Genomic DNA, 24,983 nt, shown 5'->3' with positions numbered 1-24,983 from the left:
TCCTAAAATAATTGTTTTAAGACTACAAGGTTGAATATACTTTCTGATCTCAGATTTATCAAAAAAATATGCAAACTAAATAGAAATCCATCATTCAGAACTGCCTGAAGTCTAGCTAAGCAGAAGTGTTATAACTAAGGATATAAAGAAGAAGCTACATTGAGACTGGGAGTGCTGGCAAAGGCCACTGTTCCTTTTCTGGGACCTCTCCCCACAGAATTGGCAGGTGGGTGCCATGTGTGAGTCTCCATCAGCCTGGCTAACTATTTGTCCCTCCTTGGTGATTCTCTGAGACCTGGTCCCACCCAACTTGTGGGCCACCCAAGCTGTTTCCAGTAGCTTTTTGATACAAACAGCCTCTCTTGACTCAGGCTTCAGAGTTTCCTAAAATCTCTCAAACTAGCAGCATGCCCCTTCCCTCTTCCTAAGTGACCCCAGGTCTGGCACTAGCATCAGTCAGCCTTGGTTTTCAGCTCAGCCTCCCCAGGCACCTCCAAGCCAGCAAAAGTAGCCTTTTACAGATCGCTCTGTAGATCATGTCAGGTGGCCTGGGCAGGGCACAGGCAGTGGCTGACCTTTCATCCCTTGGCAGGCCCCAGAGCCAGTGCACCCAGTAGACAGCTTCAGACTACAATGGATTAAAATTCAAATACCTCCACAAGTGACACACTCAAGGGGCAAACTCATTTGGCACCAAAGCCTACTGTAGTGAGTCCTGCTCCTAGGGTCAGCCCCTGTACAGAAACTTCTCCACTGTAGTCACAGCCGGTTCTCACAGCCAATCAGCCTTAGGGTCAATTCCTCCCAGTAACCTGCCAATTGCAATCAAAGCTCAACTGTAACAGGACACTGCACACAATCCACATAGGGAGTGCACTTGGAGCACTCAGGTTACTAGGGAGGTTACGCCACTGGACATCTACTACATAAAGCCACTCTACCAAGTCTAGGAGACGTAGCAGCTCTACCTAATACATGGAAACAAACATAGGGAAGCAGCCAAATGCAGAGACAAAGAAACAGACCCCAAATGAAAGAACAGGAAAAATCTCCAGAAAAAGAACTAAATGAAATGGAGGCAAGCAAACTACCAGATACACTGTTCAAAACACTGATTATAAGAATGCTTAATGAACTTATTCAAAAATTAAACAGCATAAAGACGGACACAGAAACCATATAAAAGAACCAGTCAGAAATGAAGAGTACACTAACTGAAATGTAGAATAAATTACATGGAATCAATAGGAGAGTAGATGAAGCAGAAAATCAACCAGCAATTTGGAATATAAGAAAGCAGAAAACACCTAATCAGAACAGCAAAAAGAAAAAAAAAAATCCCCAAAGGTGAGTCTGGAACAACTTCAGGCATACCAACATTTATATCATGGCAGTGCTAGAAGGAGAAGAGAGAGAGCAAGAAATTGAAAAATCTATTTGAAAAAGTAATGCCAGAAAACATCCCTAACCAGGTGAAGGAACTAGACATACAGGTTCGGGAACCACAGAGTCCCAAATAAGATGAACCCAAAGAGGCTTATTCCAAGACACATCATAATTAAAAAGCCAAAGGATAAAAGCAGAGAAGGAATCTTAAAAGCAGCAAAAGAATGACTGTCACTTTCCTACAAGGGGGTCCCCACAAGACTGTCATCTGATTTCTCAACAGAAATGTGTATGTTAGAAAGAATCGGCACAAAATATTCCAAATGAAGAAAAGGAGGGACCTATAATCAAGATTACTTTACCCAGCAAAGCTATCATTTAGAATTGAAGGATAGGTAAAAAGCTTTTAGACAAGAAAAAGCTAAAGGAGTTCACCACCACCAAACCAGTATCACAAGAAAGAACGAAGGGTCTTCTTTAAGAAGAAGGGGAAAAAATCAAAATATGAATAATAACATTGCAATAAATACATATTTATCATTACTTTAAATGCAAATGGATTAAAAGCTTCAATCAAAAGACATATATATGATGACTGAATGGATAACAAAACAAGAACCTTACATAACATTGTTTACCAGAGACTCATTTCAGATTGAAAGACACACAGAGACTGAAAGTAAAGGGGTTTCCATTTCATGAAAATGGAAACAAAACAAAACAAAGTGGTATAGTAATATTTGTACCAGACGAAATAGATTTTAAAACAAAGGCTACTCAAGAGATGAAGTACCCAGCAACTCCACTTCTGAGTATTTAACCAAAGAAAATCAAAACACTAAACCCACATATGTATTCCAGCATTATTTATAACTAGAGGCCCAGTGCACAGATTCATGCACCAGTGGGGTCCCTTGGCCTGGCCTGTGCTCTCTCACAATTCAGGAACCCTCAGGGTATGTTGGAGAGCCAGTTGCAGCCCGATCCCTGCAGGCCAGGCCTCCATTAGCATATAAGATCTTTGGTTAATCGCTTCCTCCCTCCTCCCTCCCCTCTTCCCTCTGAGATTCATCAGTTTGTACCATGTTTCCATGCCTGTATGTTGAGCTTCTGCCCCTTGGTGGTCAGTGCGCATCAGAGCTACCGGTTGGACGATTGCACGGCTGCTTAAGGTTTTATAAATATAGACTAGAGGCCCAGTGCATGAAATTCATGCATGGCGGGGGGGGGGGCAGTTGTCCCTCAACAGGGCCTGCACCCTTTCCAATCTGGGACATACAAGTTCAGGAAACACAGAGTGCCTGTGGGATTGGGCCTAAACCTGCAGTTGGACATCCCTCTCACAATCCGGGACTGTTATGCCCAGAGTTCGGGGTCCCCAATAATCCACCACCAGGGAGCCTTTTCCGATGCAAAAGCAAAGAGTCTTTATTATTCAAACCCAGGTTTGGCTCCCAGCCTCTGTCCGACGCAGCGGTGAGACGAGAGAGCATGTCCCAGGAGAACAAAGGTTATATAGGGCAAGTTATTTGGGTGGGCTTTAGGGGTGACGTGAGTTACAGAGATTGATCATTTAGGTCAGGGTTTTACAGCATAAGGGTCAGGAAGTGACCAACACATTCTGAAGGTTAGAGCTGTCCTCCACTATAGCCTTATTAGGACCTTAGCTGCATTTCTGGAGCTTCACTGGTCCACTCAGGTGGTGGTTGGAGGAGTTAGGACAATACCAGCATTCTTGTGGTCACTCTCGGAAAATGGGGGGGGCTTGGGCTGAGGGCCCAGCCTTGCAAGACAAAATAGAGGAGAGGGAGGAGAATGTGTCTCTGCTTTGTCGTTGAAAGGGAGGAGGGTGTGTTTCTGCTTTGTTCTTTCAGGACCACTGGCTCCTAACCACTCGCCTGCCTGTCTGCCTGATTGCCCCTAACTGCTTCTGCCTTCCAGCCTGATCACCCCTAACTGCTCCCCTGACGGCCTGATTAACATCTAACTGCTCTCCTGCCAGCCTGATCGCCCCCAAATGTCCCCCCCCTGCTGGCCTGATCTCGTCCCCAACTGCCCTCCCCTACCGGCCTGATCTCACCCCCAACTGCCCTCCCCTGCTAGCCTGATGGCCCCCAACTGCCCTCCCCTGCCAGCCTGGTCGCCCCCAACTGCCCTCCCCTGCTGGCCTGATGGCCCCCAACTGCCCTCCCCTGCTGGCCTGGTCCCCCTAACTGCCCTCCCCTGCTGACCTGATCTCGCCCCCAACTGCCCTTCCCTGCTGGCCTGATTGCCTCTGACTGCCTGATCATCCCTAACTGCCCTCCCCTGCAGGCCTGATCTCGCCCCCAACTGCCCTCCTCTGCTGGCCAATTTGGTTTTGATTGGTCGGTTTCTATGCCAGTCAGCATCTCTGGGCCTATCAACAGGGCCTGATCAGAAAGGCAGGGCTAATCAGCAGCCCTGGTGGAGGCCTGGAGAGAAATGGAGGCACGGCTGCTGGAGAGAAAGAGAGAGACAAGTGCTGACCAACAGCTGCCACAGAGGCTACGGATCAGACCCTGCTTCTCTCTTCAGGCCTCTCTCCAGGCCTGATTCGCAGCCCCCTCAGCAGTCAGTGCTGGGTCGCCACGGTTTTTATATATTAGGATACTTTGTTTTTTTAATTTTGTTTATTTGTGTTCTTGTAATAAGAAAACATACACACAAAAAACTTTCTTTAAAACTATCTTTTCCATTTTTCATAATGTATAAACACACATCTGACTATGTGGCATATGTCATTGTTTTTTAATTATTATTATGTGGGAATTCCTTAAACATTTGGTGTTATAAAAAGAAAGGCAGTCGTTGGCATCGTTTTATGTGGTTACAAAAATTTTAATTTCTAATTTGTAATTTTCTGTTTTTAATTATAAGAGTAATACCAGTTTATTCAAGAAAACTTTAAAACTCAGGTATAAATAAAGTAAATATTTACCTGTCATCTCAACATTCAGAATGTACAAGTAAACATCTGTATAATAAAAGCATAATATGCTAAATGTCCGACTGATTGGTTGACCATTCGCAGGCCACTCCTAGTGACCCCACCTGTGCACAAATTCGTGCTCCGGGCCTTCAGTTACTGTATATTCTTTCATATGCGCATTAAATATAGTTTTTAGAACTGGGAAATCACTATTACAGATAGAGTTTTGTATTCTGCTTTTTCCTTGTCTTGGTTTTTTTTTTTTTTTAATATATTTTTATTGATTTTAGAGAGGAAGGGAGAGAGAGATAGAAACATCAATGATGAGAAGAATCATTGATCAGCTGCCTCCTGCACACCTCCTACTGGGTATTGAGCCTGCAACCCTGGTCATGTGCCCTTGACCAAATCAAACCCGAGACCCTCCAGTCCGCAGGCCAATACTCTGTCCACTAAGGCAAACCGGCTAGGGCTCTTAGTTTTCAATGGTAGTATGTAGTGTTTGTATACTACTTAGCCATATAAATGTATTATTATTTATTAATCCCTTCTTTATTGTTTTGATATAGTTGTTTCTAGTGAAAAATAAATTTATGTTAATGGAAAAAATTCTAATCTGCTGAAAACAGTTGATTCATATCCTCCTTTCTTAACAAGATTGTGAGCTTTGTGTTTGGGATTTATCTAATGGTATTATCAGTGGATTTTAGAATACACTGAATCTTAAAATCCACTGATAATGGATATAGAATATTTTTAGCATTTCAACTATCACATCTTAGTGATTCTTTTTTTATTTTCTCATAAGATTTTCTTGCATTTAGGTGGAATTTTTTTTAATAAAGCATTTGAAGTAAGAATCATAAAAGATCTAAGATTCACATAAAAATGTTTATAGCATGCTACTTAAATATAGAACAGCATCTACAATGTGATATTAATTTTGTTATTAAAAGTAAATATATGTTAGCCCTGGCCAGTGTTGCTTAGTGGTAAGACCATCGGCCTCTGCACCAAAGGGTTGAGGGTTCAATTCCTGGTCAAGGGCACAAACCTGGGTTACAGTTTCCATCCCTGACCCCAGTCGGGGTGCATGTGGGAGGCAACCAGTTGATATGTCTCTTTCACTTTGATGTTTCTCTCTCTCTCCCCCTCCTGCCCTCCCTCCTTTCCATTCTCTCGCTTAAAAAAAAGAAAAAAAGAAAAAAATCAATGGGAAAAATATCCTTGGGTGAGGATTAACAACAAATAAAGTATATTTGCTATACATGCAATGTCCATAGTTTCAAAGAGTATCCACCAAAATCATAACAGTGGTTACCTCAAAGTGGGAGGGTTCTTCTGGAAGCATTCTGTTTTCTGGACTCTAAAATGACATATTCCCAGAAGGAAAATATTTTAAGACATATCTAAATGCCATCTTTTTGCCCATCTTTCAAGAATTCTATAGTTGATTTAAAAATTCTGGACATTTAGAAAGATTGAAAAGAAATGACTTTCAAGTATAAAAATGTGTGGTATAGGATATAACTAAAAGGAAAAATCATTGGGTAGTAGAATTAGAATAGTGTTAATGAAGAAAATGGTTTTGAGCTGAGAAATGTACAATTTCCACTGGAGAAGAAGGCAGTAAGTTTATACCTCCCAAAAGACAGCATGAACAAAGCCATGTATCTGGGAAAGAGGACTTGTGGAATGTGGGGAGCAGTAATGAAACTAAACTTAATCAGTACATAATGGTTCATTAAAGACAGCAAGTCTATTTCATGTTAATGATTGGATAGAAAGGAAACGAAAAATTGTGAAGTTTGGAAAATAAATGCATTGTTTCCTAAAGAATCTCAATATTTCAGTACTAATTGTACTATATTGAGTATTATTTTACATGGTTATAAATTTATATAATTTTGGTTTCTGTAATTGTTTTGGTGCTAATTATACTGAAATATTGTATTTTATTAGTTAAAAAGTGATTTTTTTCAGAAAATGTTTGCATAGTAAAAGTTAAAGTTAGTCAATAAATATTTTTATTTTTTGTTGAATTTATTGGTTAATAAATTATACAGGTTTCAGGCTTATAATTCTATAATACATTATCTGTATATTGTATTACCACCTCAAGTCAGGTCTCCTTCCATCACAATTTTTCCAACCTGTACCCTCTTCTTCCCCCACCCTTCTCTGTCAATAGATACATATTTTTTAAAATATATATATTTTTTTATTTCAGAGAGGAAGGGAGAGAGAGATGGAAGCATCAATGATGAGAATCACTGACCAGCTGCCCCCTGCATGCCCCACAATGGGGATCAAGCCCACAACTCAGACATATGCCCTGAGCAGGACTCAAACTGTGACCTCCTGGTTCATGGGTCAAAGCTCAACCACTGACCCACACCAGCTGGGCTCAATATATATTTTAATACCATGATACTGAATGTTAGCTCTAATAATCGACATTTACATATAACTATCTTATTTCTTAGGGCTTTTGCCAAGATGGCCTCAGCTCCTGCCAGCTATGGCAACACTACTACTAAACCATTGGGGTAAGTATTTTTAATAATTCTGATTGGGTAAGTCTGGTACTTTAGACCATAATTAGACTTTCATGCCTTAAAAACACACTGACAATTTGAATGCAGAGTATTTTTATTGTGATAGAGAATAAATATCAACATGCCTTTAGCTTAGTATAAATTTTCATTTTAAAATGTAAGTTAATATATTTTACATGGTATGAGCTATTGGCTTCTTTTGCTTCCTTGTTCTTAAAACATTACATTTTTCATTTCCAGAAGATAAATGAAGGTTAAAGCTATCTTTACACTAATGTTGATAACTAATACAGACTTGAAGCTAGGCACTTAAGACCTAGCTTCAAAATAGACCTGGGCATCCTGCTAAATAGTAGGGAGGAAGTCCCCAGGGCTGGGTATGACTTCTGACTCCACAGTATCGTATAAAGTCTGCGTGATTTTCAAAGGAGCTGTACAAGGTAATTCTAACTGCTCTTTTCCATACCATACTATTTCAAATTCTTAGCTTATATTTTATAGTTTAGAGCAAAAGCATGAAGCCCAGAAGGAAACAGGTTTATCCTAGCCCCATCCTGAGCTACCAATTTTAAAAATATATCTTTTTATTAATTTCAGAGAAGAAGAAAGCGATAGAAATATCAGTGATGAGAGAGAATCATTGATCAATTGCCTCCTGCACACCCCCTATTGGGGATTGTGCCCGCAACCCAGGCATGTGCCATGACCTGGAATCTAACCATGACTTCCTGGTTCATAGGTTGATGCTCGACCACTGAGCTACGCCAGCCTGGCACTACCACTTTTTAAAAAAATATGTTTTTATTGATTTTAGATAGAAGGAGGAAGGGAAAGAAACAGTTTGAAACATCGATGAGAGAGAATCATTGATCACCTGCCTCCTGCATGGCCCCCATTGGGGATTGAGCCCACAACCCAGGCATGTTCCTCGACCTTTCAGTGCATGGGATGATGCTCAACCAACTGAGCCACACTGGCCAGGGCTTGAGCAATGAAACAATTTAACAAAACAAAATTACTTGTCATAATGCAGAACTTTATAAGTGTTTGACAAAATGAGTCCAGCTGACTTCACCTACAGTCAGTGCTGTGCAGGTTAGCACACTCCCTCAGAGTTGCCTGGTTCCAGGGAATCGCCTGAAAACTGTCCATTCCAACAAAGATTACTTTCTATTGTTTCTGATCTTGTCCATCTCTTCATTTCAGAGGGGAATAAGTACAAGATAGGGAAAAAGAAAATATATTTGGAAAATTACTGAGTGTAATAAATAGACTTACCAGTTTCATGCCTTAAAATCCTATTGAATAGTAAAAGCCTCTTACATTTCTTATGGATCTTGTAGCTGAGGACTTAAATTTTTTCTTGTGTTACAAAAAAATTTTGGATGCTTTAAAGGATGTCTTTAGCCTTCTGATACCATAATACAGGATTACCAGTCTGTCTCACAAAGCATCCTTTGATCCCAAAAGAGAGGCTGTTGGAAACACACATAAAAACCTAGTATGGAAAATCATTTGTTGGTGTTTTTGTTGTTAAAAATTTGGATAACATTCTTCAGAATCAAGGTAAAATTCATCAGGTGTATTATGCTTCACATTTTATGTGATAGATTTTATGTATAGAAAGAGAGAGAGTGTACAATGCAGGATTGGATCTAGCTGCTATGATAAAGAGAAAATAGTAACTTTTGACCTCATCATACTTATGGGCATGCATATATATATATATATATCTACACTAATAAAAGAGAAACATGGTAATTAGTGTCACTCCGCTACCCTTCCCATTGGCTAATCCCCGTCACAGAGTAGGGCAGAGATATGCAAATTAACTGGCAGCCAAGATGGCGGCCGGCAGCCAGGCAGCTGATGCGAACAGGGAGGCTTGCTTGCTTCAGTGACGGAGAACTCCAACGTTCCCCGCCTGACTTGCCGGCCTCTCAGCTGCAACTCTCAGCAACTATGTTGCGAATAAAGAAGCTAAAAAAAACCCCAGAAACCTGCTTTACTCAGCGGAGCTTCAGCCAGCCGGACCGCAACATTGTATCAAATACAGACGGTAAACAAAGGCCAGAAACCTGTTTTCAGCAGCCGAGGCCTCAGAGCTAAAGCTGGCCCAGAATAAAAAAGAAAAAAGAAAAAAAGAAAAAACGGAGCAGTTGGGAGCTTCAGTCCCAGCCTGAAAACAGCCCTCAGCCCCTCAGCCAGACTGGCCCAGGCACCCCAGTAGGGACTCCCACCCTGAAGGGTGTGTGACCAGCTGCAAACAGCCATCATCCCCTCAGCCAGACTGGACAGGCACCCCAGTGGGGACCCCCACCCTGATCCAGGACACCCTTCAGGGCAAACCAGCCAGTCCCCACCCATGCACCAGGCCTCTATTCTATATAGTAAAAGGGTAATATGCCTCCCAGCACCGGGATCAGCAGAGCTGCGAGGCCTCCCGGCACCGGGATCAGCGTGACAGGGGACAGCGCCCAAACACCCTGATCGCCCTGCAGCTCTGTGTGTGACAGGGGGCAGGGCCCCAACCCCCCCACGGGCCCTGCTCTGTGTGTGACGGGGTAGAGCCATAACCTCCCCATTGGCCCTGCCCTGAGTATGAGAGTGGCGGCACCCCAACCACCTGATCGGCCCTGCTCTGTGGGTGTTAGAGGGTGGCGCCCCAACCCCCTGATCCGCCCTGCCCTGAGTGTGACAGGGGGCGGTGCCCCAACTCCCCTATCGGCCCTACTCTGTGAGTGACAGGGGGGGAGCTCCTCAACCCCCTGATCGGCCCTGCTCTGTGCGTGACAGGGTATGGAGCCCCAACCCCCCTGATGGGCCCTGCTCTGTGCATGACGGGGTGGCGCAGCAACCTCCCCATCTACCCTGCCTTGAGTGTGACTGAGGGTGGCATCGCAACCTCCCAATCCGCCCTGCTCTGTGCATGACAGGGGAAGGCGCCCCAACTCCCCAATCAGCCCTGCTCTGAGCCCGACCAGGGGCTGCACCTAGGGATTGGGCCTGCCCTCTGCCACCCGGGAGCAGGCCTAAGCCAGCAGGTCATTATCTTCTGAGGGGTCCCGGACTGCAGGAGGGCACAGGCCGGTCTGAGGGATCCCCCCCCTTCCCCCGAGTGCACAAATTTTTGTGCACCGGGCCTCTAGTGTATGTGTGTGTGTGTGTGTGTGTGTGTGTATGTGTATATATATGTGTGTATATATGTATATGTATATATGTATATGTATGTATATGTGTATATATATATATTCTTTAATATGTTGGTGTCTTGAATTCCTAAAGCAACTTAATTTACTATCTTTAACTTTTTTCTTTTAGCATTAAGGCAAGCAAGAAAGCAAGCAGTTCTCTATAAATTATAATTTGCCTAAAAACTAGCTAAGGCTCATTATTTACAATAGCTAAGATCTGGAAACAGCCCAAGTGTCCATCAGTAGATGAGTGAATAAAAAAACTATGGTACATTTTACGCCATGGAACACTATGCAGTTGTAAAACGAAGGATCTCTTACCCTTTGAGACAGCATGGATGGACCTGGAGAGTATTATGCTAAGCAAAATAAGCCAGTCAGAGAAACACAAATATCACATGATCTCACTTATATGTGGAATCTAATGAGCAAAATAAATTGACAATCAAAATGGGTCCAAAGACATGGATACATGGAACAGACTGACAGCACTCAGAGTGGGTGGGAGGGATGGGAAGAGATTAACCAAAGAATATATATGCATAGCGCATGGACACAGACAGTAGTGTGATGAAGGCCTGGGGTGGGGCAGGGGCGGCTAGCGGAAGGAGAAAATCTCGGACATCTGTAATACTGTCAACAATTTTTTTAAAAGCTGTAGCTAAGGATCAGCAATCAAAATGTTTATTTTGAGGGCAGTTCTTCATTTTTACATTTTGTTAATATTGACTAGTCAGTATTTTATTACTTTTTTATTGTTAAATAAAATTGCAGCAGTAACATCAGAATTCTCAGGTGACTTCTGTTTAATGAAAACATATATGGTAGGTATAGAGGGCATCAGCATGTGGTATGTAATTAGGAAAACATTTTATCTTATCTGTAATATATTGGAGAGATAGTTTATGCTTATTGTGATCCTCTTCTTTTACCCCTAGTCTCTTTTCACGAGTCATGAATACTGGATCACAATTTGTGATGGAAGGAGTGAAGAACCTGGTATTGAAACAGCAAGTAAGTACACTTGTTAGAAAACATTGGTAATCTTTCAGCATAAGTTCACATGTTGACAGGTTGCTCAGCTAAAGCAACTTCTAGATATATTCAAATTATAACTGTTAGGAATAAAATAAAATCAAGGGTCTTTTGTTGCTATATTTAAGGACTTTTCAGAGGTCTGTCATTGCTTTTTTTCTTTTAATTTGCTCTTGGGTTTTACTGACATTTTTCTTTTTCTTTGACTACCATCAGGTTTGTGGAAGTGCCTTAATTGAGAAAAATAAACAAAACCTATTTTGAATAACAAACTGCTATATAATGCATATTATTTAAGTTTTAGCATATTAAGAGAATATAGTAATGAATTTAGTAGCCTAAAGGCCTGTGTAAATTAGAATAAAAAAAACATTTTAAGCCCTAGCTGGTTTGGCTCAGTGGATAGAGCATCGGCCTGTGTACTGAAGGGTCCTGGGTTTGATTCCAGTCAAGGGCACATGCCTGGGTTGCGGGCTCCATCCCCAGTGTGGAGCATGCAGGAGGCAGCCAATCAATGATTCTCTCTCATTATTGATGTTTCTATCTCTCCCTCTCCCTTCCTCTCTGAAATCAATAAAAATATATTTTAAAAAAAACATTTTAAGTATAATTTATGGATTGGGGTAATAAAACTCATTTAATTTCATACTTCATTTTGGAATACCTGTTTTAGTATTACTCATGACATTTTTAAATGGTTTTTGTATTTGTATTGTTTTTCTCTTATTCTATTATATAGCTATTCAGCATCAGAGAGTCATTAACTAATTTAGTTCTTTTCGAAGAGAATTTGGTTTTTATTTTCTTTCATGGAAATTTTCAGGTATACATTAGTATGTCAAACTCTCCTGAACCTTTCACCAAGCTTCAACACAAGACACTTTCATTCTTATTTTATCTTCCCTACCTACATTTTTAAAAAATTTTATCTATTTTTACTGGGATATTTTAAAGCAAATCTGAGACATAATATTCACACATAAATATTTCAATTTATAATGAGAAGGTTTTAAAGGCCAAATTAAGAAAAGAGATGGAGTTAATTTTCAATTAATCATATGTGAATATTGTTTGCTTACTTGTTTTCAGAAGAAAATAGATTGTTTTCTTTCTCTGAATTTCTTCATACTTCTTTCTTATAATGTTTACATTGGTATTTTATATTGACATTTTTTATTTTTGCTTTGCTTTTTTAACCAGTTTTATTGAGACATAATTGACATACAATATTTTACTTCTTGATGAGTTCCTTGAGAGCAAATAATTTCTTCCCCATCTTTGAATTGTTACATGATCCTTTGCAAAAATAGGTATGTAATTGTTATTTGGATAAATAAAATCATTTTATTATAAAAATCATGTAGGCGTCCAGCCGGTGTGCTCAGTGGTTGAGCATCCACCCATGAACTAAGAGGTCATGGTTCAATTCCCACTCAGGGCACATGCCTTGGTTGCCAGCTCCATCCCCAAAAGGGGGCATGCAGAAGGCAGCTGATTAACGTTTCTCTCTCATTGATGTTTCTATTCCTCTCTCAAAAAAAATCAATACAAGCATATTTTAATAAACAAACATCTTGGCTGGCATAGCTCAGTGGTTGAGCACCAACCTATGAACTGGAGGTCATAGTTAGATTCCTGGTCAGGGCACATGCTGGGTTTCGGGCTCCATCCCCAGTGTGGGGTATGCAGGAGGCAGCCGATCAATGATACTCTCTCATCATTGATGTTTCTCTCTCTCCCTCTCCCTTCCAAACTCTGAAATCAATACAAATTTATATATGAAAGCCTAAGCAACCATCCAACTGATAACTATGACATGCAATTGACCACCAGGGGGCAGACACAATGCAGGAGCTGCCAAGCTGTGGTGACTTGGCAGCTGTGGTTTTCAGGTAACATACCCGGAACCAGAGAGGAGGGAGCCCGATTCCAGGGTGCGTCACCCGAGGACTGACCTCTTCCAATCTGGGACCCCTTGGGGGATGTCGGAGATTGGGTTTTGGCCGATCCCTGTAGGCAAGGCCGAGGGATCCCACGGGTGTACGAATCCATGCACCAGGCCTCTAGTATATTTTAAAAAACAAAAACAGAAAAAAAGTGTATTATTAAAGAAGAATGAAAAATCTTAATTTGCTGTGTTTAATTAGATGGCTGATTATTTTTCAAACTTCAGATACATTTCCTAAATACTTGGGAATATATTTAGCTTCCTCCCTCTTAGAAATTATTTTCAATATCTCTCATTCTATCTCTCGCCTGGTTAGGAGCTACTAATAAATACTTACTGTACCTTTTTTACTAGTTCACAGTATTCCCTGAGTCAATTTATCTTCACTCTTTTGGATTACGAAAAGTGAAAAGGTACAAAGATAGGAAGTCGGGCACATTAGAGACCACTGAACTGTACTTTACAATTCAACCTAATGGCTCTTAAAGAAAAAATTACTCATGACACTTATTAAAGAACAGTAAGGCAGACTTTATTCAGGGGACCATCACAAAAGGTATTGGTACCACTGTAGTAGGGGATTGCAGTTAGAGGGAGAGATAGGGCTCAGCTCCAAATACATCAAGTTAACTTGCGAATTTATAGTCAAGGAGTAGGGTAGGGTCAGTAGATGGAAAATTACTAAAAGTAAACAACATTGATAGAGGGGGATTCTGGTTAAACCAACCTAGCAGGATTCTTGCTGAAGACAGACCAGTGTGATAGGATATCTCCTGGGAGATGGGAGAGGATGACTAACCTGATCGGATATCAAGGGTGATCAGATATCGAGGATGGGGGATTCTGGCCAACCTGATGTAGCAGGATTCTTTCTAAATTTGGAAAATGCAAACAAACACAGAAGTTCAAAGGTCAAGGCTTAGTGGAAACCGAGCTCAGAAAAGCTTGAGTAGAGTTTTCTCAGGGAGAGAATTTTTGTCACACCACACTATTTATCATCAACCATAGACAGAGTGATTTTCTTAGGTGAGACAGAAGGGAAGCACCAATTCCTAAGGTAAAGGTAATGGGTGCCTTTTGCTAGATAGACTTGTATAACCACATGTAGTTAAATTTATTTTTAAGAATTACATATTTTTCTTAACAGTCACTTTTAGAAGGAAATCCCAATAGTAAGATTCTCTAAACAAAGTATCACAAATAACTCATGGCTTTACAGACTTAAATGTTTGAAATGATCATATATATATATATATATATATATATATATATATATATTTTAATTCTTTATCGTTGAGAGAATGTCTCCTTTTTCCCCCATTGACCTCTCCCACCTGCTCCCTCCCGCCCCCCCAGCATAAGCCCTCATCACCCTACAATCTGAGTCCATTGATTATTCTTATATGCATGCATACAAGTGTTTTGGTTGCTCTCTTACCTGCCCTCCTCCCACCCTCCCCTGCCCTCCCTCTGAGGTTTGACAGTCTGTTTGATGCTTCTATGTCTCTGGATCTATTTTTGTTTGTCATATTATGTTGTTCATTACATTCCACAAATGAGTGAGATCATGTGATATTTATCTTACTTCAACTGGCTTATTTCGCTTAGTATAATGCTCTCCAGGTCCATCCATGCTGCTGCAAATGGTAAGAGTTCCTTCTTTTTTGCAGCAGTGTAGTATTCCATTTTGTAGATGTACCACCATTTTTTAATCCTCTCATCTGCTGATGGGCACTTAGGCTGTTTCCAAATCTTAGCTATGGTGAATTGTGCTGCTATGAACATAGGGGTGCATATATCCTTTCTGATTGGTGTTTCTGGTTTCTTGGGATATATTCCTAGAAGTGGGATCACTGGGTCAAATGGGAGTTCCATTTTTAGTTTTTTGAGGAAACTCCATACTGTTTTCCATAGTGGCTGCACCAGTCTGCATTCCCACCAGCAGTGCACAAGTGTTCCTTTTTCTCCACATCCTCTCCAGCACTTGTTGTTGGTTGATTTGTTGATGATAGCCATTCTGACGTGTGTGAGATGGTACCTCATTGTCATTTTGATTTGCATCTCTTGGATGATGAGTGACTTTGAGCATTTATTCATATGTCTCATGGCCTTCTGTATGTCCACTTTTGAAAAGTGTCTGTTTAGGTCCCTTGCCCACTTTTTTATTGTATTGTTTATCTTCTTTTTGTTAAGTTATATGAGTTCCCTATAAATCTTGGAGATTAAACCCTTCTCAACCTGTGGGTTGCGACCCCTTTGGGGCTCGAATGACCCTTTCACAGGGGTCACCTAAATACATCCTGCATATCAGATATTTACATTATGATTCATAACAGTAGCAAAATTACAGTTATGAAGTAGCAACGAAAATAATTTTATGGTTGGGGGTCACCACAACATGAGGAACTGTATTAAAGGGTCGTGGCATTAGGAAGGTTCAGAACCACTGGGGTAAAAAGAAAGGAAAGAGAAAAACTAAAGTGGAGAAGGGAGAAGAAAAACAGGATGAAACAGAGAAGTCAGGAAGGAAAAGGTGGGGGGGAAAGAAAATAATCTATAATAATAATTGATAGATATGTAAATTGACCATCCCTCCACAACACCCACAGCCAATCAGGAGTGAGTATGCAAATTAACCCGACAAAGATGGCAGGACTGTGGGCAGTGTGCACACACGCAGGCACCTAGCGGCCGGGGGCAGGGTGGGGCACCTGGCTTCAAAGCCAGGCATCCCGGCCACTCTGGGCTGGTGGGCAGCGCGTGGAGGCGTGGAATGGCTGGGGTGGGACGGGACGCCTGGCTTCAAAGCTAGGCGTCCCTCCCTGGCCACTCCGGGCCGGTGGGCAGCGTGCGCCGGGGTCCTGCCCCGCTCAGGCCGCTCCAGGCCAGTAGGCAGCATGCACGGAGAGCCTCTGAGCAGGGGAGGCGGGCCGGCGGAGGGCAACCTCTACTCCCCACATGGTGTCGATGGCAGCTGTGAGCACGCTAAGTGGAACCTGCAGGCCGAGCTGAAGTAGCGCCTGCAGGACATTAGCGCCGAGGAGTGGCTGCGCAAGTCCCACCTCCTGTCCCAGAAAGTGTGCGATCACAAGGACACCCACCATGGTGGGCCAGATTGACACCCTCCTGGCTGCACCACGGGGGTTTGCGGATCTTTGAAGCCACAGGCCTCCAGTGCGCACATCCTCTCTTCCACCCCAGTGTGCGAACACCCCCCAGCGAGCTGTCACCCATGCGTGCCTGCAACAGTCCCGGACCATGGCACGTGCAAGATCCCTCCACTTTTCCGCCGCACTTCCATCAACCCTAGCATGCCTACATCCCCCACAGGACGTGTGCACGTCCCCTCCATCAAGCTCACGTCCTTTGGAGAATGTCTGGGTGGGTGCCTGTGAGATGACAGTGCAAGGACGGAGTGGTGATGCCCTTTTCCCGTGGAGGCCAGTGCAGGGATGAGATCACCTCTGTGGGGTTAATGCAGGTGCTTAGGTGGGAGCAGGGGCAGACAGGCACACCTGGTGGGCGCAGGCGGCCCTCGCTGAGGTGCCTTTGGTCAGCATTCAAGATCAGGAACCCAGAGGAGGCGAGGAGTTACATCCTCTCAGTGAAATGGTGGGATAGTCGGGGCGACTGCAGAGGAGGAATATGCACTTTGGGTGCCAGCACCCATGAGCAAAGGCTGCCCTGACTGAGCCTCGCTCACGTGGGGCCTAGCGCACTCCTGCCGGGCAGCTGGTGACAGGATGTGCTTTTCCAAGTTAATGAGAGAAACATTGATTCTCCCACTGCCCACGAAGGTGGAAAGTGAAGTGGGGAGACATGCGGGAAGTGAGCGAGGTTCCCTGTCTGGGGGTTCCAAATCCACTGTTGGTTCCTTTCACCGCTGACTAGAGATATATGGGGTGTCCCCTGAAAATGTATACCCACTTTGAATACCTACTAATTCCAATGGGTTTAAGCATGAAAAGAAAGAAACAACAATGGAGCTGTCATCTGTTAAAAGTGCGGGCACAAACTGACAGGACATTCCCCGAGGGGTCCTGGATTGGAGAGGGTGCAGGCCGGACTGAGCCCCCCTCACCCCCCCCCCTGCGCGAATTTTGTGCACCAGGCCTCTAGTAAAAAAATAATACTAAAAAGTTTTTTAATTTTTTAAAAAGTAAAGTGAAGTGTCACTTGCTTCAGCCACATTTTAATGCCCCATGGGGGTTGATTTAGGACCCCACTCTTATGTCTGTCTGCCAATTCTGGGCTTCCTGTTAGATAGTTAGGTGCTGAACCCTGTCAGGCACTGTCTGTGGCTTTTAGCACGGTGTTGAAGCTCCAGGTGATCCACTGCTCCTCTGCATGTGTCTGTCTCCACAGGCCTTGGCTGCAAGCAGGCGGGACCAATCTGCCCGCTTTGCCTGTCTGCTAGCTGTCAATCTTATTCACTCAAGTATCTATTTCTGTCAGGGCTTTAGGTGGGGGTGGTACTGTTTCGCTTCCCAGGGAATCAGGTAGATGTTTTTTTCCTGACTCAGAGCTACTCTGTGAATAATCCAAAATATTATTCTGGTCTTTGGATGGTCAGTTATCCTTATATGGAGACCAGTCGGGTTGGCTGGCAACCTGGAGTTTTTATCAGTCTGGGTCCCAGAATTGTGGGGCAGACTGGCCCCTCTTCTAACCCAGTCACTGAGGGCTCTTTGGGGCTATTCAGAACCTTTGTTTCCTTTGTATAGCTCAAAATGCAGGCAGCACCAGGCTCTATTTCCTGCCTTGATGCTACAGGCAGGGGCTAGCTCTTCAGGAGAGGAATGGCCACTTAGGTTTGGAAGGTTATGAATGTCCTGGTGCCAGAGTCCTGTCCACGTTTTCTTGCTCTGCTTCCCTCCCCATCCTCAGGCACCTCAACTCTGTGCCTCTCCCTGTGCCACACCCTCTTGCAATTGAAAAGTCCTGTGTTCTGGGTTTAGCTAATAAAAACAAAGACAACCAAAAGCAAAACAACCACGAAACTGCAGGTTCTCTCCCCCCCCCCCCCCCCCGGCACCGTGCTGCTCAGCCCACTTTTCAGAACACCTTTCTAGACACAGCCTTGTGTGGCTGCGGTTTTACATCTAGATTCCCCAGCAACCACCAGCCCTGTGGCTTTTCCTTTTCATGCCTGTTGCCAAGGGATGCAGCTGTGGTGCAATGCAGCTTACTCCTCACCTTTTTTTTTTCTTTTTTTTTTTTTAATATATTTTATTGATTTTTTTACAGAGAGAAAGGGAGAGGGATATAGAGAGTTAGAAACATCAATGAGAGAGAAACATCGATCAGCTGCCTCCTGCACACCCCCTACTGGGGATGTGCCCACAACCAAGGTACATGCCCTTGACCAGAATCGAACCTGGGACCCTTGAGTCCACAGGCCGAGGCTCTATCCGCTGAGCCAAACCGGTTAGGGCCCTCCTCACCTTCTCAGCATGGTAGCCAAGAATCCCTCTCCAACCCAAATCCACATTCCTGCCATTTTCCAGGCATCTTCTGCCCTTCCTTCTTGTAAATTGTCTCCACAGCTGTGTCTAATTTGTTAATTCCAGGTGGATGTTCTCCAATTTAGTTGCTTTTTTAGTCTGGCCCCTGGACGAGGTGCACAACACGTGTGCCTATTTTCTGCCATTTTCCAATTCCCATATTTTTATTTTGAACTTATTACCTTACTAGAGGCCCAGTGCATGGATTTGTGCACCAGTGGGGTCCCTTGGCCTGGCCTTTGGGGACTGGGCCGAAAACAGCAGTCTGACATCCCCCGAGGGGTCCTGGATTGCAAAAAGGTGCAGGCCAGGATGAGGGACCCCACCTGTGCATGAATCCACGCACTGGGCTGGTTTTGGCTGATCCCCAAGGCCAGGACAAGGGACTCCAACAGTGCAAGCACCAGTGCAAGAATCCTTGCACTGGGCCTCTAGTATGCATATAAGATCTTTTGTTAATCTCTTCCTGCCCTCTCTCCTCTCCCTTCCCTCTGAGATTCATCACTCTGTTCCATGTTTCTATGCCTGAGCATTGAGCATCTTCCTCCTGGGTCAGTGCACATCATAGCTACTGGTGGAATGGTTGAACTGTGGTACAGTCACTTAGGCTTTTATATATATAGTCACATGATCTATGTCCTCTACTGATGCCAGTAAAGATGCATCTAAACTAATCAACCTAAATATTTTATTGTGTTAACACAAAATTTGTTTTTACCTAGAGTTCTTAAAATATAAAAATTAATTATCCTCTTTGACTTCAAGGCCCTTTTGTTTTCTTAACATTGCAAATCACAACTTTGAGAAATGACTCTTGATTATGTGTACAACATTACTGCCGTAATGACAAGGTGAGCCATGCCATTTTTTTTTCAAGTGGATGTTAATAAAACTTTTTAGGTTCAAATTAGAGGGAATAGCTTTTAATTTGGTGGGGGGAGAGTATTTATGTTGTGAAATAAAAATAAAAGTCATATTGCAAAACGGTCCCAGATGATTATTTGTTATTGTTGTTTCAAAAAAAAAAGAGAGAGAGAGAAATAGAGGATATTGAAGGGTATGCACCTAAGTTTTAAATGTTAGTTTTTTCTGGGTGAGTATTCATCTCTGAGTATCTTTATGACGAAGGCCCAGTGCATGGATTTGTGCACCGGTGGGATCCCTCAGCCTGGCCTGCGGGGATCGGGTCGAAACCGGCTCTCCAACATCCCCTGAGGGGTCCCAGATTGTGGGAGGGTGCTGGGCAGGCTGAGGGACCCCACCGGTGCATGAATCTGTGCACTGGGCCTCTACTCTATAATATGCAAATTGACCAGACAGCTGGACAGTGGAAGGGCCGGCGGAGGCAGCCGGGGCTGCGTGGGCCTACTCTTGCATGAATTTTCTACATCGGGCCTCTAGTCTGTATATATGAAAGCCTAAGCACAGGCCCCTCAGCCTGACCTGTGGGGATCGGGCCGAAACTGGCTCTCCGCCATCCCCCGAGGGATCCCAGATTGCAAGATGGCACAGGCCAGGCCGAGGGACCCCATAGTGCATGAACTCGTGCTCCAGGCCTCTACTATCTATATAAGATCTTTGGTTAATCTCTTCCTGCCCTCCCCATTACCCCTCTTCCCTCTGAGATTCATCAATCTGTTACATGTTTCCATGCCTGTGGTTTCTGCTTTTGTGTTGAGCATCTGCCCCCTGGTGGTCAGTTGTGTGTCATGGCTACCGGCCAGTTGCCTGGTCGGCTGGTCGCTTAGGCTTTTATATATAGAGATTCCTAGAATTCATTTAGAATCAAAGGAGTGAACATTTCTCTTTAATAAATTGTTCTTAAAATAAATATTGCCAAATTGCCCTCCAGAAAAGTTGTAGCAATTTTCCATGAATTACAGTGCCTGTTTCTCTACATCCTTTTCAAACCTAGACATGTGTGTTTATTATCTTTGTCAGTCAATATTTAAAAATGAGTCTCTTGTTCTAGATCTATTTAAGCTATACAGTGGGGCCTTGACTTACAAGTTTAATTCGTTCTGTGACGGAGCTCATACTCAAATTACTCGTATGTCAAATCACTGTGACATTCGCTGCGCCAACTAGCGTTGGGGTATCTGAAGCTGGCTCGTAACCCGAATTTTTTTGAGCTTGCAACTCAAAGCAAAAAATTGGCCAAGAGACGGCTTGTATCTCAAAAAAACTCGTTAGTCAGGACACTCGTACAAATCTACTTTTAAAGCTACATTTTCAGAGGTGCTATGGTGGGAGATCTGGGGCATTTGGGGGACTAAAAGGAAAGAGATGCCAGGGAAGAGACTGCTAGAGATACGTTCTGTTTCACACTTATAAAATTCTGAGTAATTTAGGAGAAACCAAAATGGCGGCATAGGTAAACACCTGAAATTGCTGCCTCGCACAACCACTTCAAAAATACAACTAAGAGACAAAACAGACATCATCCAGAACCACAGGAAGGCTGGCTGAGTGGAAATTCTACAACTAGAAGGAAAGAGAAAAGCACACTGAGACTCAGAGGCGGTGCGGAAGTAAAGTGCAGAGGTATGGATGCGCGCACGGAAAGGGCTGGCAACTGAGGATGCGGTTGTCTTTTTCAGTTGGGAGGGAGTCTCAAGCTCCCGACGGCCCCGGCTCCAGCTCCAAGCGAGTCTCTGGGGACCCAGACTCATACGGGGAGAAACTGGACTGTCTGGCAGCAGGCGGAACTCAAGGGCGGCTTTCTCTCAGAGCTGCTTGCAGCGATTACCTCGGGACACTGAGACCCGGGACCTCTTAGGGCAGGACTGAGGATCAGACATAGCTGTTTGCTCCGCCCTGTTGATTCCCTGAGACCCCACCACACCCAAGCTGTGCGCAGAGGCTTTTGCATATGAATGACATGGCCCTTTGCAATCTAAAATTACCTAACAAACTGCATCTGGGTCAGAGACACCCAGAACATCCAAAAGAGGGCTCAAGGCCCCACAGCAGCTTGCATTGCTTCACAGCTGGGCCTCATCTGGGCACCTCCAAATCACAAACAAAGAAGAGGAATCTGTAGATCTCTCCGTAGCTCCTGCTGGGTAGCCTCAGGCAGAGGCTAAATTAGCACCTCCTTAGAGATTCAAGAGCCAATGTACGCAGTGGTAAGAGTGGGACCATCCAGATTACAACTCCTCAGATCCATAAGGGACACACTCGGGGGGCAGACTCACTGAGCACCAAAGCCCCACTGAAGCAAGTCTTGTCCCAGAAGGGTGTCTCTAGCACAGAAGTTCTCCCACTGCAGACACAGCTGATTCTCATAGCCAGTTGGCCTGGAGCTCAATTCCTCCCAGTGATACCTATAAGAATCAAGGCTTAACTACAACAAGACTGTGCACAAAGCCCCGAAAGGGGTACACCAAGAATGTCCACCTCAGGTAATTGGGGAGGCTGAGCCACTGGGCCGTATAGGACACCTAGCACACAAAGCCACTCTATTAACACAGGGAAGCATAAAAAATGCGGAGACAAAGAAATAGGTCACAAATGACAGAAATGGAGGAAAGCAAACTACTGGATACAGAGTTCAAAACCACGGTTATAAGGTTTTTCAAGAATTTTCTAGAAACCGCCGATAAATTTAGTAAGACCCTAAATAAGTCTAGTGCAGGGGTGGGCAAACTTTTTGACTCGAGGGCCACAATCGGTTCTTAAACTGGGCTGGAGGGCCGGAACAAAAGCATGGATGGAGTGTTTGTGTGAACTAATATAAATTCAAAGTAAACATCATTACATAAAAGGATATGGTCTTTTTTTCAATAGTTTTATTCATTTCAAACAGGCCGGTTCCGGCCCGCGGGCCGTAGTTTGCCCACGGCTGGTCTAGTGAGACCTTTGAGGATATGAAAAAGGACCAACTAGAAATTAAGCATACACTTACTGAAATAAAAAATATTATACAGAAATCCAACAGCAGACTAGAGGATTGCATGAATCAAGTCAAAGATTTGAAGTATAAAGAAGTAAAAAACACCCAACCGGAAAAGCAAAAAGAAAAAAGAATCCAAAAAGCTGAAGATAGTGTAAGGAGCCTCTGGGACAACTTCAAGCATACCAACATTGAATTATGGGGGTGCCAGAAGAAGAGAGAGAGCAAGATACTGAAAGCCTATTTGAAGAAATAATGACAGAAAGCTTCCCCTAACTTGTGAAAGAAATAGACTTACAAGTCCAGGAAGCGCAGAGAACCCCAAACAAAAGGAATCCAAAGAGGACCACACCAAGACACGTCATAATTAAAATGCCAAGAACAAAAGACAAAGAGAGAATCTTAAAAGCAGCAAGAGAAAAACAGTTACCTATAAGGGAATACCCATACGACTGTCAGCTGATTTCTCAACAGAAACCATGCAGCCCAGAAGGGAGTGGCAAGAAATATTCAAAGTGATGAAAGAACCTACAACCAAGATTACTTTACCCAGCAAAGCTATCATTCAGAATTGAAGGTCAGATAAAGAGCTTCACAGATAAGAACAAGCTAAAGGAGTTCATCACCACCAAGCCTGGATTATATGAAATGCTGAAAGGTATTCTTTAAGAAGAGGAAGAAGAAGAAAAAGGTAAAGATAAAAATTATGAACAACAAATACATATCTGTCAACAAGTGAATCTAAAAATCGAGTAATCTGATGAACAGAATAAACTGATGAATATAACAAAATCAGGGGCATAGAAAGGGAGTGGACCGACAATTCTCAGGGGGAAAGGGGTGTGTGGGTGCGGGAAGAGACTGGACAAAAATCGTACACCTGTGGATGAGGACAGTGGGGGGGAGGGGTAAGGACAGAGGGTGGAGTGGGAACTGGGTGGAGGGGAGCTATGGGGGGGAAAAAGGAACAACTGTAATAATCTGAACAATAAAGATTCTTAAAAAAGGATTTGAACAAGAAAACTGAAAAGTAAATTGATGCAATAGGAAAATTTTAACACTAACTAGATATTGAACTATATTAAGAAATTGTTAATTATTTTAGATGTGGTAATAGTGTTAGATTATTTTTTAACGCATATATTGGTGATGTGTACTGAAATGTTGATAGCTAAAATTGTTTGATATTGGGAGCTTGTTTTGAAACAGCCTAGGAAAGTGAATAGTAGGTGAATATAAATGAAATAAGATTTGCCATGAGTTGATAATTATTGAAGCTGGCTGATGGAGGATTGGACTTATTTTATTTGGTTGACGTAATCCTGTTTTCTTTAATATACTATGATTTGGGGGGGAAAGAACTTTATGTATTTTTCTGTTTCCTCATCTCAGGATGTTGATGTGGATATTGGATTCACCTATAGATTCCTTTCTGATTTATAATTACTCCTGTCTTCACTTCACTGGCAACATTCCACCCCTTCTATCGTTGATACATCCCTTATTGCCAATATATTTACAGTGTCGATACCTCATCTTATTCTTTACTGACTGATAGTCTTCAAAATAGGCATTCTCTTCACGGAGGTCCACATACTACTTTTCATTCTCCATGGCTTTGATAATCAGGAAACTGCAACTCTTGTCCCAGCCTCACTGCTGACTTCATCATCAACATGTCATCCAAGCCCAAGGCTGCAAGGGGAGTTAGAAAGAGCCCCCATAGACCATGTGGCAGTATAAAGCAACAAGTGGCTAATTCTAGGAGAGCTAGAGGGGCAGTCCTTTTTAACTGTTTTGGATATAGGGCTGTATTGTCTTTTTTAAATGTCTGTTTTTTAATTAATGTGTATATTTTATTTCAGATTTGTTTTTAAGCAATCGCACCATCAGAAGTAAAATTAACATTGTTTTTAGTTAAACTTTTACAGTGATTAAAATCATAAAACATGACTATGGTCATAAACTAGAAAGGGTTCTTAGAAATAGATTTCTGTTTTTTTTCTCTCCAGATAATTTCCAGTTTATGCATTTGAAATTTGAACATTTTAGAAATAGTGGTCCTTAATTTAGGATATTCATTGTGTATGGGACTTTGTCTCTCAAATCTATATTTACAGAGGCTTTCTACTAATAAAAATTTTGTTATTAATCTATACAATAATATATTTTACTTTATTTCTGAAATTGCAGTTCCCAAACACTAAAATAAATAAATAAATAAATAAATAATGCTTGGCAATTTTTAAAACAATGGGTTTTTATTAGATTAAATTTCATTCATACCTCTTATATTGAGACACCCAATTTTTTTTTGTTTCTAGAGATGAGTAAGGTAACAGTCTTATTTGTTGAATGAAAAGAATTATATGGTTTTGTTCTGTTTTCTCTCTGTTGCCACAGTTCAGTTTTTCCATCAATAAAAGTTGATTAATCTATTTTAAAAAATATATATATATTTTATTGATTTTTCAAAGAGAGGAAGGGAGAGGGATAAAGAGTTAGAAACATTG

The 24,983-nt window shown here is 42.7% G+C and overlaps 1 protein-coding gene across 6 annotated transcripts in view; it reads left to right on the top strand.

Annotated features, from left to right (window-relative positions):
* Positions 1–24,983, top strand: part of SCFD1 (sec1 family domain containing 1) — a 120,888-nt gene that overhangs the window by 76,810 nt on the left and 19,095 nt on the right. For 5 of the 6 annotated variants that reach the window (XM_036354021.1, XM_036354027.1, XM_036354042.1 and 2 more), the window contains 2 exons: positions 6,823–6,885; positions 11,027–11,102. In XM_036354021.1, the coding sequence (XP_036209914.1) occupies positions 6,823–6,885; positions 11,027–11,102 (139 nt within the window). Of the gene's footprint in view, positions 1–6,822; positions 6,886–11,026; positions 11,103–12,323; positions 12,435–24,983 lie in introns of those variants that run through there. The other variant, XM_036354060.1, reaches the window with a different exon arrangement.

The sequence above is a fragment of the Myotis myotis genome, unplaced genomic scaffold (assembly GCF_014108235.1).
Source record: "Myotis myotis isolate mMyoMyo1 unplaced genomic scaffold, mMyoMyo1.p scaffold_m19_p_1, whole genome shotgun sequence".
NCBI classification, from domain to species: domain Eukaryota; kingdom Metazoa; phylum Chordata; class Mammalia; order Chiroptera; family Vespertilionidae; genus Myotis; species Myotis myotis.
The sequence above is the reverse complement of the archived record's forward strand: the minus strand, read 5'-3'. Positions and strand labels throughout refer to the sequence as shown.